The 14,263-nt window shown below is 57.6% G+C and overlaps 4 protein-coding genes across 4 annotated transcripts; 1 reads left to right on the forward strand and 3 right to left on the reverse strand.

The window, feature by feature from the left end:
• Positions 1–215: 215 nt before the first annotated feature.
• On the forward strand, positions 216–5,735 carry EHS24_008821 (uncharacterized protein; the record flags this gene model as incomplete). Its single annotated transcript, XM_028624123.1, has 1 exon — positions 216–5,735. The coding sequence occupies one exon, from the start codon at positions 216–218 to the stop codon at positions 5,733–5,735; it is 5,520 nt and encodes a 1,839-aa protein (XP_028475195.1).
• A 1,541-nt stretch (positions 5,736–7,276) lies between these two features.
• EHS24_008822 (uncharacterized protein) lies at positions 7,277–8,297 on the reverse strand (the record flags this gene model as incomplete). The annotated part of the gene is made up of 5 exons (XM_028624124.1): positions 7,277–7,394; positions 7,451–7,933; positions 7,979–8,116; positions 8,163–8,206; positions 8,274–8,297. 5 exons carry the CDS (start codon positions 8,295–8,297, stop codon positions 7,277–7,279), a joined length of 807 nt encoding a protein of 268 aa, XP_028475196.1.
• Positions 8,298–10,828: 2,531 nt separating this feature from the next.
• On the reverse strand, positions 10,829–11,422 carry EHS24_008823 (uncharacterized protein; the record flags this gene model as incomplete). The annotated part of the gene is made up of 1 exon (XM_028624125.1): positions 10,829–11,422. One exon carries the CDS (start codon positions 11,420–11,422, stop codon positions 10,829–10,831), a length of 594 nt encoding a protein of 197 aa, XP_028475197.1.
• Positions 11,423–11,820: 398 nt separating this feature from the next.
• On the reverse strand, positions 11,821–13,566 carry EHS24_008824 (uncharacterized protein; the record flags this gene model as incomplete). The annotated part of the gene is made up of 4 exons (XM_028624126.1): positions 11,821–12,098; positions 12,155–12,272; positions 12,325–13,376; positions 13,434–13,566. 4 exons carry the CDS (start codon positions 13,564–13,566, stop codon positions 11,821–11,823), a joined length of 1,581 nt encoding a protein of 526 aa, XP_028475198.1.
• Positions 13,567–14,263: the final 697 nt, after the last annotated feature.

Below are 14,263 nucleotides of genomic sequence, written 5' to 3' on the forward strand. Positions count from 1 at the left end.
GCAGATCACGTGATAATTATGACGTGTAATGCACGCATTTACACCACGTGTTTGTTATCACCCTCCCCCGCCGCGCTTGGTTGATGCGCCGTTGTTGAGACTTTCTAACAACCACAGCTCGCGCTCGCCATCTCTGCCTCTCCTCTCACCATCACCCAGTCTCCATCCCTTACCCCAGCCCCTCCCCTTCTCCTCTCCACTCTCGAGCGCCCACCATGTCGCGGCTCCCACTCGCGCAGTGGGATCCCTCCCTCTTTACCGAGCTCCAGACCCTGCTCGCACTTGTCGCAACTCAACCGACAACCTCCCTCGTCCGCCGTCTCTTTACAAAGCTCGATGAGGCCCGCCCATGGATCCTCGCTCTCACAGCCCTCCCAACCCCCAATGAAGAGGACAAGAAGTTTATTTCGGCTTCCCCCATCGCCACGCCAGACGGCGCCGAGGTGCGCATCACCGATGAGCTTCTGGTGACGACAAACACCATTGCCGACAACCTCAACGTCTCCCATCTCCTTGCCGCCATCCTTGCCCTCCGCGCCGTCCAGGCTCGTCCTCGCTTCCCATCGCGCTCCGACCCCGAGATTGCAGTCTATGTGCTGCACGAGGCACTCCAGGCGCTTCTCGACTTTGTTAAGGAGCTCCTCCGTCTGACAGTTGGGCCCGAAGCCGAGGCCGGCGAGCCGTTTGACGACCTTCGTGTCTGGGTGTATGATCTGCTGGACGACAAGGGAGCTGGAGGCTACGTTGGTGACGTTGTGACGGACCAAATCGACGCCATCCAGGCCCGCTTGGCGACACTAGTTCGCAGCCAGGCCTCCGGAGCGGCCCTTGAGCTGGTCAATTTCCGCGTCGCCGCCCTGCGCGGTGAGCAGAACCGTCTCGCCGGTATTCTCGACACTCTGGCCATTTCCGGCCTTCTCAAGGTCAGCCAGGTCGTCAAGATTGTCAAGTCGTTGAAAAAGTGCACCAGACCGGACGCCGTCGCTGCAAGCGTGCTCGCGGCCTTCTTCGCTGCTACCCCGCCAATCGACTCGTTCAAGGAAGACGTTCAGGACGCCCGCATCGAGACGGTCGCCGCCTACGTGACCAACGGCAAGTTGAATTCGGTCGTGACCAACATCATCTTTGGAGAGACGTTTGCTGTCGAGCCCATCCGCGAAGCCCTCCGCGTGCACTGGTCTTTGTACCTCACCGCCGCATTGGCCGAGGAGCCGTCGCTGCAAACCAGCGTGGGTATCGAGCCCGGCTCGGTCGAAAAGCAGCTCTACGACGGTGTCGCTGCCGGAGCGTTCCAGTTTATTGCTGGCCTCGTCAACCAGCTTCACGCCACACCCGAGGACCCGACCTATGCGCTCGCCTCGCGTTCCGACGCAGACAATGACCAGTTCCTTTTGAACCAGTTGGATACCCTTGTCCACAACCTTGCCCGCAAGCGCGGGTTTGTTCGTATCATCAAGAACCGTGAAGAGGATACGTCGCTCCGCAGGTCATCACAGGCGCCACCTTCGGCCAACTACCAGGCCTTCCTCTCCCTTATTGCTGCAGTGTACACCAACCTGCCACCAGATAGCGCCGGTAAGCTGTGGGACGAAACCCAGTTTACCGGCGTCGCGTTTGATCTGCGTTCCATGTACCCGGCGCAGCCATTCTGGGACATGATCAACGCCATCTCGGTCGGTCCTGCGTGTGCAACGAAGTGCTACGAAAAACTCAAGGACACTCGCCTGTCGTGGCAGTCGCTGTTCAAGTTTTTTGAGCACTACGTCGAGATTATGCCCCATTTTGTCGAGACGGTCAAGACGAACCGACAGACCTCGAGTGAGCCCATGCAAGAGGACGAGTTCCTTGTCGCACAAGGTTGGACTAAACTTTTGGCCACCATTGTTGGCGACTCGGCCCTTGCTCGCGGCGCGCTCCTCACCCAGCCAAAGCCCCACCCCATCCAGACTCTATTTGCCTTTGTCAACTGCGACATCCCTGCCGACCTCAAGGCCACTGTGTTTGAGGCCATTACCGCGTTCGTGAAGCGCCGTGGCGACTCGACCGACGACGACGTCGTTGCCCGTGCTGTCACCGCGTACGAGAGCATTAGCTTTGCGGACCCGACCATGGAGGTGCGCGAGGGGACCCGACTTCCGCAGTCGATTGGATGGATCTCCCGCATGGAGTACAACGAGCAAGAGGTTGGCGCGTACCCTCTGACTCGCGCATACATTGGCTTCCTCACCGCGCTCATCCCTTCGGATAAGCCAAAGGTCAACAATGCGCTCCGCCGTGGTGCCATCTACATTATCGACTATGTGGTGGAGCGTGTGCTCGTAGGCATACGCCAGACGTCGAACCAAAAGGAGTACTTTGAGGTTCTTGACTCTGTGCTTGCGTTCTTTGAGCGCGCCATTCAGTGCTTTGACCTTACCGACCTCCTCACCCCGGCGCGCGGCACGGCGCAGGCCCTGGCCGACCAGCCTGGTTTCCTTGTTCTGCTGCGCCTCCTCTCCGACCCGGCCGTCTTTGCACCCCTCGCCAACGTTGTGGATCACGCCAACCTCCTTGCCGGCTCGCGTCCCAAGGTTGTTACCGAGTGCCTGGGCCATGTTTTGCGCCTCTATCACCGCATCCTCGACGTCCAGCTCGTCTTTTCTGACGTTCTGCTCCTCACGCTGCAGTCGTCGTCTGGATTCAAGCGTCCCCTGGGCTTCCAGTCCATTGACCAGTACCTCCTCAGCCACCTGTCCAACGTGACGGCCATTGCCCTGCTGGTCGGTGACGACGACTTGGCCGTTTCATTTGTCGCGCTCAAGATCATCTACGCCCTCGCCCAGTCCCCATTGTTCTCGAGTACCGACGTTTTCCGTGGCGAATACTCCAAGGCCATGAACCGTCTTGCCGGTATCATCGACGCTTCCGACGAGAGCCTCCGCATTGCCCAGGCCTTTTGCATCCGCCTCGAGGCCGAGGGCGAAGACTTGGCTCCCGAAGAAGTTGAGGCCGAGGCCAAGAAGGTTCTCCGCGGTGACGAGTCATCAGACTCGCTGCCCGTTGTCATTCGCTCGACCATTCTCGACCTGCTTGTTGACGGAACCGCCGAGTCGTCGTCACCCAACATTGCCCATTTCCTCCTCGGGTTCGACTTCCGTGCTCGCGAGCTTGGGCTTCAGGACCCGCGGTCGCCATCATCACGTCTCTCGTGTCTCGGAGTGATTCTCGAGCAACTCAACACCACCCCTCCCATGATCCAGCTCCACCCAGTGCTTGCGGCCAAGTGCGCGCAGCTCATCCACCAGCTTTTCGCCAACACTGTCACTGGTCCTACAACCATGTCGTACGCCGAGTCCTACCACGCGTTCCCGGCCCGCCAGCTCGAGATGCTGCCCCGGACGTGCCCCACTGCCACACGCGAGGTTCCCGGCATGGGCGTGGCGGCGACGTACACGGACACCGTCGAGACCTCGGCCGGTACCCTCGTTGCCTACCTGGACTTTGAGCGCTACATCCTCGCTTCGGTTGCCCTCCAGACCTTTGCTTTCGAAGGTCATGGAGCGTCGTCAGAGTTTGTTGCTGCTCTACTCTTGTCAGACGAAGGTGACGAGGATGACGACCAGCGCCCTCCTCTGCTGATCGACCTTGTCTCGACCGTGGACATTACGTTTACCGAGACCGACGCCGGCGATGCCAGCCAGAGCAAGGTCCTTGAGTTTTACTCTGGTTTCCAGTTTGACTCGTTCAAGCGCCCCGACAGCGAGTGGTTTGACCTCGAGATGCTCTCGCGCGCCCTCCGTTCCCACCGCCGCCAACTCGAGCGCCAGGGTGCCGTCATCCCCGGAACCTCTGCCGACGCCATGGCCGCAGAGGCCGACTATATCCTCCGCCGTCTTGCTATCAAGAACCGCGAGACCGACATTGCCATTGCCAAGGGCTCGTTCTTTACAGCTTGGAACGAGGCTCTCAAGGTGTCACTCGCCATGCTCTTCCACTATGTTCCCGAGGACCGCCAGGAGGTTCTCATTTTCGAGCTTCTCGATGCGGTTCTTGACCGCCTCAACACAGATCTCGCCCCCGGTGTGCTTGAGATCTTGTCCGAGGCTGTCCTAGTCTCCTTTACGACCCTCGCCAACCTCCTCTCGTCCCACGATGCGACCAACCTCCCCATCGACCGTCTCTCGACCACACTGCTCAAGGTTGTCGACGGAGCCGTTCGTCCCGGTACCACAGAGACTGCCCGCGGCAACCTCTACGCCGCCGTGAGCCAGTACCTCCAGCTTGTGCCCGCCGATGCCGAGTCTGCGCTGCATAAGGCCACTGTTGCCGCTCTCTCGGCACGCAAGGACCGCTTCGTTAGTGTCCTGTGCCGTGACGCCATGGATATGCGTGACGTGTGGAAGACCGAGTGCTTCTCCCTCCTCGCTGCTGTCGTCTCCCTGGGCGACCGTGGCCTGGTCTCGCCCCTCACCCAGGGTGGTTTCCTGGCCCAGTTCGTGCGCAGCGTCAAGGACCGCGAGATGGCCCTCCAGGAGTGTCTCTCGCCTGAACCCGAAAACCTCCACGCCTTCTGGGTGTACGAGACCAAGGTCGCTTTCCTTACCGCCTACGCCGCCACCGCCAAGGGCGCCGACGACCTTGTCGAGGCTGGTGTCTTCCAGACGTTTGCCATGTGCGGCTTTATCACTGTCCAACCATTCAGCGAGGACGTTCTTGACGACACGATCGCTTCCGAGACTGTGCACCGCCAGCACCACGTGCTTATTGCCGCCCTCCAGCTGCTCGTCCGTGTGCTGTCGTCGCCCACTCGCAGCGGCCCCGCCCACGCTCTCAGCTTTTTGAATGCGCACCGCGAGTCGTTCCTGGTCCTCTTGCGCGAGAACCAGGCCTACGTCACGCCCACCGGTATCGACGAGTCACGCCTCATTGTCGGGCTCATGTGCCTCATTGTCCCCAAGGTCTCGGCCAAGGACCTGCGTGAGCCATCTGCATTTGGCGCGTTCCACTTTGCGGTTTTGTCGCTCGCTGCTCGCTTCTTTGACCGTTCGTGGGTCGACTCGCTGCATGACGCCGATCCCGCGGATGGAGACTCGGTCGATACCCAGGCAAAAGTCCTCGCTCTCAACCAGGTTATCATCGCCTACTTGTGCGCCACTACTGTCGGGCTCAAGGCTGGTCAAGGATCACCCGTGCTCGTACTCGGCGCGGCCCGCCCCAGCGGTACCAAGTACATTGGTTCGGCACCCAGCCTGCCCCAGGCTGTCGAGCTCGTGGCGGACCTCGCCGAGGCTGCCACCGACGTTGGTGCCGCGTACGACGACGTGGCCGACAAGCTCGAGGCTGGCGAGGAAGTGTCCGTTCCCGGTCTCGAGGCCGACACGATCGAGGAGCTCCAGGCCGCCTTTTCCGCTCGCATTGGCGCAATCTACAACATGATCGAGTCGTTGCTGCTCCTCATCTGGAGGCACATGCTCTACTATGCGACCGACGCCGCCGGCGAGTCAGTCCGCCCCGACACGCTGTCGCTCAGCTTTTCGACCGCTGCTCTCGCCACCAACCCTTATGCGCAATCCACGGCTGGGCAGACCAACCTCAAGGCCCTGGAACGTGTTGCTGCTTCGCTGCGTGGCGTGTTAGATCGTCTGGACGATGTCGAGTCGATTTCCGGAGGCGGTAGTGGGAAAAAGGAGGATGCGTATGGCGCCATGCTGGTGAGGCGGTTGCGCGAGCTGTGTGCTGGGTTGATTGGGGAATAGAGGGAGACCAGTGGTAGTAAGTAGATGATTAGCATGAGTAATGCAGAACTTGAGTACGTCGTGTACGACCTGTATTTGTCTGTGCCACTGATTGGGAAGCGAATCAGCTGGAGGTAGAAAAGGTGTGCACAAGGTGAACGACCTTGGGTCATAAAGCGATCCATGAATGAACCATATGCCGGGCCGACGTCAAGCTTGAGGTTGACAGCGTTGACAGTATGGCTGGGTGCGTAGCCTGAGCAGCCTGGATCGTCGATGTTGGAATCAAAGATGCTTCACCCGGGGGGTTAGCCCGAGAGTGTTCTTTCGTCAAGTTTGTCCAAGAAGATGGTAAGCAGTGGGAACACGGCCGATTACGTGCTACTCTCGTAGACACCAACAGTGCCTCCGCCCGCTCAGCCGACCAGTGTTCCAATCCATGGAATAGCTGATAACATGTTACTTAATATAATATTTTATACGATTTTTATCCACCGACCGACCTCGCCAGCGGCGTTGCGAGAGTTGCAATCGAGTGACACAATGGCCAAGACGTGTTTTGCTTTTTGTATCCTCTGTATTCTCTATATTAGCTGCCCTTTGGGAGATGCAACGCATCTCCCGTGTTGATCTGAACTCGTGCCCCGTGCCTCCAGAAGATGGCAAGATGACACTGACTGCCGCGCAAGCAAGCTGGCTAGTAATGACATGGCCAGTGTCAGCAAGACTTTTCATTACCCTTCCCAAAGGGCTCGAGGCCTAATGGCGGCTAACCGTTTGGACCTTCTTTTGCGATGGTAGGAGAAATAGATCCGTACGCGTGTTTACTGTGAGAACCCACGCAACGTTCACAGAAAGGTGTTCTTCACGACGGCCGCCAACTCTCGCTGTCAGACTACATTCAAGCACGTTGGTTACAACCTGCATACAGTTTGCATTTAACGGTGCCACTGACTAGGAAACGAATAGGCTGCAGTTGACGATTATTACCAGAGCGTTACAATCATGTGCGAGGTGTTTGAGAGTTTGTTCACTAGGATGTACGTCTTTACAGTGAAGAGCATACATGCAACTCTACACTTCCGCTGTCCGTGTGCCGAAATCATCAGCCACAGAGGAAGGCGGAGCGATAACCATGATTCATTGTCGTTGTTCGGGTGCCATTATCTCAAAGTCGGCGAAGTTGACGGTTCGTGAAGGTAGCCTCTTTCAAGCTGAATTCAAGCCCATCACGAAAGAGGTGCTGGCCGCATGGGCACGAACGTGTCCTTGCTGCCGTGTACATATGCTCGGTGAGGAGCTCCATCTTCGAATCTCATGTGGTTGATTACGCTCGAACGCTCAATCGCCTCAACATTAGCAGTGACCTTTAAATGGCACGTCGTGTCTTTTTCCATCCTTTTACTGTCACTGTCCCCGCACACCAGACGTTTATTGACCCCGTCGGGTCGATACATGCCGTCTCGTCACATGTTGACAATGGGAGCCTCGGCCGGGAGCAGCCTCGGACGTTTTTATATGTGGCACACACATCAAAAGTCCTTGATACATTATGTACTCGATCACTTAGGAACGCAGACGCCGTCTACAAGCTTGTACCCCCTCTTGCACAGCCACGCATGACACTCTCCACGGATGCAAGTCACCCCTGTTTTCGCGGTACCATCGAGGGCGGTGCAGCTGTTAACAAATGTTAGATAATAACTGACAAATGTCGGTAGGACTTGTCTACTCACTCGACTCCAGTGGCATTGTTCACATCCTTCATAGTCCCATACAGGCAGCCGCCGCATGACTCGACCTCGGTTTGAGGGTTGATGCATTCAAATCCCGAATTGGAGCCCAGTCCGTTTACGCGGCACGCAGACAGGCCTGGCGGACAGTACGGGTGCTGCTCGGCAATCATGGCGGCCTGTTGCTGGGCTGCGAGCTGGCGGCGGCGGGGGATATTAGATACGACCGTGTTGGGGCCGTACTGCCACACGTATGTGGAACCCGAGCCACAGTTGGTCATACCGCCCGTAAAGGAGCTGAAGCACTGGCACTCAAGTTTACCGTTGGAGGCTTTGTAGGAAGCGTATCCTGGCGGCCCGGGGCGCGAGGCGCACAGGTCCCAGCATGCCGCGACGGTCGGCACATCCTGCTGGACGTAGGGGTTGACAATGCCATTGGTGGCCGAGAGACACTGTAGAAACATGCCATAAGGTGAAAAGATCTTCCTTTCCTGGTCTGTTCAGCATGTGTGTGTTGTAACTGCCACTCACATTGAACTGGCCCGACGGGCAGGAACCCCCGAGGTTGGTTGAACCGACCATGCTTTGGATCGGTGTGGGGCTGTTAGAGCATCGGCACGCGCCGTCGCCCGAGCGCCAGTAGACGTAAGCATAGGTGTAGCAGAAGGACTGTAGGTGTTAGTCTTTGAGGCCTATGGGAAGGGAAACGACTCACGTCACAGGCCAGCGAGCTCGACTTGATTGATGAGGTGGCATAAGCTGGGTCGTTGTCACAGTTGATCCAGACACTGTCCGCGGACGTGAGGGTTGCGACCGTCGCGAGGACTAGGAGTGTAGGAATGAAGACCATGGTGGTGAATGGCTATGGAGAGAAAGAGAAGGTTTCCCACACAACATGAGCCCCCGATATGTAATGGAAAACGAGCTGGATAAAGGTGGGCGTGTGGGTGGACTGCCGTCACCCGCAACCTACCCATGCCACATCCCCCTCGTGAGGCATATCAGCTGGGCAACGTAAGCTTGAGGGCAAACAAGTCCGGCCCATGACCCACTTGTCGCGTGGGCCAGTTAACAGAAGCCTAGACCTGGCTGATACCCACAAGCCTCGACCGGGTCTGTGCTGTCGATTGAAACCCCTTAGCGAAGCAACCACGTCTGGCCTCACTCACACTCGCTGTTGTCTACTTTTTTGTTTCTGGGTCGAAGCCCAGCCATGCAGCCATTGCCTCCAACCCTCCGAATTGATGGCGTGGCACCGCTTAGGGGCAGGCGTCTCGGACCTCGGTGGCAACTCGGTACAAGTCAAGGTGTGGCGCTCGGGTGCGTGGTGGCCCTTGACTTGCTACGTCTGTTGGGTCTGTCTGCGGGCATGCGGCGAGAGCGTCGTGCGTGCGGTGAGCGTTGGGGAAACAAGGACAGACATCACTGGGAGCAATGTGCATTGCTGTGTAGGCGGAACGCGAACGCATGGCAGAGAAGATGCTGACAGAAAGGGTAAAAAAGGTAGAAGACAGAAAATAGACTCGTGCGGCCCTGCCCCGAAGATGCTGTCAATTGTTGGGCCACGGGTACCTTTCTTTGGCTGGATGTCTTTGGGGTCACGATCGTAAGGGTTGTGGATACGAGCCGCTTCACCCGTTGAGATCTCGGCTTGTCTGTTTATCCCCGCGGTGTCCACAGCGCCACAGCCTTTGCAGCAAGGGCTGAGACAGTTGTGTGGATTTCCAGGATAAATGGTGGAAATGGATTCCCGGGAACGAACTCGCCCACAGGCAAAGTGCGACGCGCCTGGCTGACGTTGGCTGACACATGGTATGGTCTATCGGGTGTGGCTAACAATAAGTCGATCATGTCCAGCGGGCGTGGTGGTAGAAACGTGAATTGCCGTTTGGTCCAACTGTCTGCTGGAAGCTGTTGATAAGGGCAGGACAGCCATGCCGCTTCAAGGACGGTGACTGGTGGTGAACCGTGGTGCAACCCGAGAACTAACTCACTGCTGAGGAGGGATACGTAGTCGGGCTACGGTAGGTTCAGCGCACTCTTGTACCGATTGCTGATGCCTGACTGACGACAGTGAGCGGTGCAGTGGCAGAGAAGTTGCTTGCAGTGTGGCATGTTGGAGGAGTCTCCCTTCAAGTGGATGCAGGTGAGAGGCGCACCGCGCAGCTAATACTTACGGCAGTGAAGAAACAAGCTCGCCGTGGAGGAGTCCTTTTCACAAGCACTATCCACTACCCAGGAGTGGCCCTCCTCGTCCATACGATGAGGTATGAGTGACTGCATGATCGACTGCACAGGAAGGAATGGTACCGCACACACACGACCCCAAGCAGTATTGAGTAAGAGTTGTCTGGCAAGTGTCTGTTGCTGCTGCTGTTGCTGCTGCTGGTGGCGCCAGATCTCGGTGTGTGAGACGTCCGACAGGTTTGGAGCGATCCCTGGCACCGAATCGAATCTCGGTTGGGTCTGAGACCCTATTCCCGCGTGTGAGAGGCAAATCTTCCCGCGTCGCCTGAGACAGGCCGAGATCAATCATTATGGAGAGAGGGCGCGGCATGCAAGGGGGTTTGCCGCCGCGCCGCGAACAACCATTGCATTTTGATTTTGTGAGCGACCGCGGAAGGAAAGGAAAGGAAAGGGAAGGGAAGGAACGGAAAGGGTGCTCGTTGCTCGTTGGGTTTCGGACCACACGGGGTTTGGCTGACGGCGTACATGCTGTGTGTGCGCGACGTATTGAATGGAAGGCCGTCGGGCGTGGCAGTTGCTGCCGTGGCCATTGCTCGGCACCCGGGAAGACCTCGACTTGGATGGCAGTTAGAAGAATGAGTGTCGCACCTTCAGCCCACGCAACAGCACTTCACATTATACACCCACAACAAAGATTACGACGTTCTCTCGTCCCAGCTCCGTCTCCTGCTCTACAGCCATCTACCATTCTGTCGCAAGCGCAAACTTGGTTGGCTCAGAAACAGCAAACTGCGCCCGTGTGACAAAGTTGAGCTTGTCCCTGCAGCGCACCAAGACACGGTCCGCAAGTCCGTCGTCGAGCGAGTACCCTTCGTGCTGGACCATGGGCTCGACGATAGCCTCTGCTGTACGCCGACACAGTGTCCTGAAGCTCAGTCTTGTCTTGGTCGCTGGGGAACCCGAATGCCTCCGATGGTATCTCGCACGCGCCCACAAGAGTCACCTTTCTGCCAAACCGGATGACGCCAAGGGCTGCGTACAAGGACGTCCACGTACTCGCGTTGCGAAGGGCGGGGGGGCTGGGCGACTGCTTGTCAACGGGGGTAAACACGACAGTAAGCGCCCTGAAGCGCACTCCCAGTGTTGCGAGGTGGAAATTGAAGTATTCTTGTGCAGAATCGGATCCTTCGGGGTCTACAGCCTTGAGGAACCGTTGTACTGAGGGACCTCGACGTTGAGGATGATTTCGTCCAAGGTTGCCTCAAAACAAAAGTTGGGGACGGCCAGTTGATCACTCCAACCGGCCATAGGGCTTGCAAGCACAACAGTGCTTAGGCTGACAAGCGTGGTGAGAAGGTTGGAGGTCGGGGGTCCCTGTTCTCCTCGCACTGCTCGCAGGGTGCAGATGTTGGAGATCCAGGTTCCTCCCACGCGCTCCAGATCTTCTTTGTCGATTGGTCCGCGTAATGTGACCACGCGCGTGTTGCGCTCAAACGTGCGGTCCGTTGAGCCACTGGGGAGGTAGGGGAGGGGGCCATGGAGCCCAGTAATGGCGAGTTCCCCTTCCGCTGCTGTCCTGGTGAGAACCACGTGGGAGCATAGGTCATCGACGGCGGTCCGGAGGCGGCTCGAGACGGCTCTGACGGTGGCCAGCTCACGTATGGTCCATGTGGCCAGGGCGTACTGGAAGATGTCTTCCACAATGTGAGGATAACTGTCCTGAGCGATCTTCAAGGCGGGCATTGTGGGATGATGCGTTGCAGACGCCGGATGGTTTCGTGTCAACATTGACGTTTGGCGTGGGATGCGTGAGATGAGCTTGGCTAGGCGGAATCAATTCCACGTTGTTGCCACCGCATCCGGCCATATACATCTGCTTCTGTCCTGCACACAGCATCTGGGCGGCGATGAGGCTGTGAACGACCCAATGTACCACTGTACCACTGTCTCCGCTCAACCAAACGGAGAACGGTCCATGACCTTCGCGGCCTCATATTTCTCTCAGTGGTTGGTCTTTTTATTTCGTTTTATTTTGGTTTATTTTTCGCATACGCAACTGCAATAACAACCAGTATTGCTCGCGTCACATGGCGTAACCGGCATATACGGGGCGTGGAACTCTATAAACACTATGCACATATCACTACGGGATGGAGAGTCGCAACAGCTGAGTACTTTGAGGCGAATCAAGCGCCCTCCTGCCGAGGGTGGAAACTGAGCTGGGCAATGTTGTCGTCGAGCTCCGACTGCGTCGCCTCCTTGTCCTTGTCTTCTTCGGCGGTGTCAGGTGGTGGGACGCAGGCATTCTTGTCGGCACTGGGGCCATCAAAGAGCTCTGCCATCTCTTCGAGGGTACGGTGCTTGGTCTCAATGAAGTAGAAGAACATGATGGTGCCGACGATAAGGATGCAGCCGATCCAAAAGATGTACCACTTCCACGCGATGGCGTCGAAAGCGATTGGATCTGAAGGTGGGTCAGCTTGGAGGGAAGACACTCGACGACCTGCCAAGTCGACACACTGATAAATGTGTTGAGGATGACAGAGAGCATGGAGCAAATGAAAAAGATGGACAGGCCCTTGCTGCGCATGGTGTAGGGGAGAATTTCCACGGCATAGGCCAGACTCAACGGTGTGAACTGCGGCAAGTCAGCAACTAAGACATGGCCAACTCGAGATATGGAGACTCACGGCAATGGCGTAGAAAAAGAAGTAGACGAAGAGGAACGCCAGGACAACATAGCTTGCTGCGTGGCTGCCTTGGGCGAACAGTGCCGAACAAATCGTGATGACAGTGTAGGAAATCAGCTGCCCTTCACAGGAGATCAACCACATTGGGCGACGACCAGAGCGCTCGCACAGCAGAGCACCAAGCATGGAGGCAAACCAGTTCCACATCTGGAGGCCAGCGTTGTAGATCATCTGATCTGCCGGATCGACGATGCCGACCGAGAGGAGAATGGGCACGAGGTAAAAGGTGATGACGCTGTTGCCGACCATCTGCATGCCCAGGCCGCAAGTGATGACAATGAGAAGACGGTGCCGGTTGCCCTTGGTAGCGAAGAAGCTGCGGTACTTGACGGCCTTTGCCAACCTCTCAATCTCCAGTGCGGCCCTGATCTCCTTGAGTTCGTGCTGTACCAGTTCGTCGTTCATATCACCGTTGGAGTGGAACTTGGCGATGACACGGTGGGCCTCCTCCATGCGACCGTGACTGGCGAGCCAGCGAGGAGACTCGGGGCAGAACGGCATGAGGGCAAGACCGAGAATGGGTGTCCACATTTGAAGGAGCAGTGGGAGACGCCAGCTCCACTCGCCTTCGATGTACCAGCAGGCGTAGCAGACCCAACAGCCAACCACGGCACCGAAGAATTGACAGGATTGGATAAGAGCGGTGCACTGAGCGCGGTTGCGAGGGTGTGCAATCTCGGTCGTGTAGGGGCCGCCGGCAAGGGAGGTGAAGCCAGAGAAGATACCGTGGAAGAAGCGAGCGCCAAAGTGCTTCCAGGCGCCAAAGGCAAAGCACAGAAAGACAGAGGCACCGAGAAGACCGACGTAACCGACGATCATGAGAAACTTGCGGCCCCAACGGTCGGAGATGAAAGCGCCAGGAATGAGGCCTGGAAGTGCGCCGAGCGGGTTGGCAGCAACAACGCAACCGATGATAGCGGGGGAGGTAGTGCCAAGTGCAATCCAGAAGAGCGGGTTGGCTTGGAGGTTGACGATGATGGACGAGTCATAACCTGACAGGAGTTAGCCCCGAGTTTTCGACGTCTGGCTGAAAGGGAGGATCTGCTCACCGGTTTGCATTGCACCCAAGAAGCCGAGTAGCATTGGGGCAGCCAGCTTGCGCATGCCAGGGTCCTTCCACCACCAGTCGGCGGTGTTGTTCTTGAGGTGGCCGAGGGGGTTCGGCGCGGTGGAAATGGGCATGTTGCCGTGTAGAGGTAGTAGGGCGGTGGGAAGAGGGAGTGCTTCGACAACGGTGCGCGGGGATGGGAAGAAGGTGCGGGTTAACAGACACCTTCCATATGCTTTATAATCCAAAGTGTTCGTTTGGGCAGCGCACTGTGACATGTCGCAATATTGCACTGAACATTCTGCTCTCGGCATCTCAGCGCGTCATGTCGTTGCATCCGACAACTTCATTTGCCGAGATGCGGGGCAAACCCAGGCAGGCAAGCAGGCGTCCTCTCGGGCACGTTTGGGGCCAAGGCTCACACACGACGAGCGGCATGCCCGCTTGTGCCTACCACCGGGACCCGGTCGGGGTCGTTGCTATCGGAGAGGGGCATGATGCATTGCAAGTTTCCAACAGTCGATGTCAGCGGCTCGACGAGCCATCACGGCCAAGTAGGTGGTTTGTCCCAGGCCTCACTTGATCACTTGGCTTTCTGTCGGCAGGCACCGAACGCCTTTGTGTGTCCGTCTTCCGAGTCTTTTCCGTCGCATGGGCTTGTCCCCTACTGCACCTGGGACGCACCGTCTTTCGCTCCCTGTGTGCCCAGGATACACAGCAGTGACACTTCTCTACCCCACTCCAGGAGTTGGCATGTTCTATTTCCATGTCAGCCACATCCGTTCCCTTGCCGGGTGGGCAGTGGCGTTTTGGGGGGGGCGGGGCCTCCTC

Source organism: Apiotrichum porosum (assembly GCF_003942205.1).
Source record: "Apiotrichum porosum strain DSM 27194 chromosome Unknown scaffold_8, whole genome shotgun sequence".
Taxonomy (NCBI): Eukaryota; Fungi; Basidiomycota; class Tremellomycetes; order Trichosporonales; family Trichosporonaceae; genus Apiotrichum; species Apiotrichum porosum.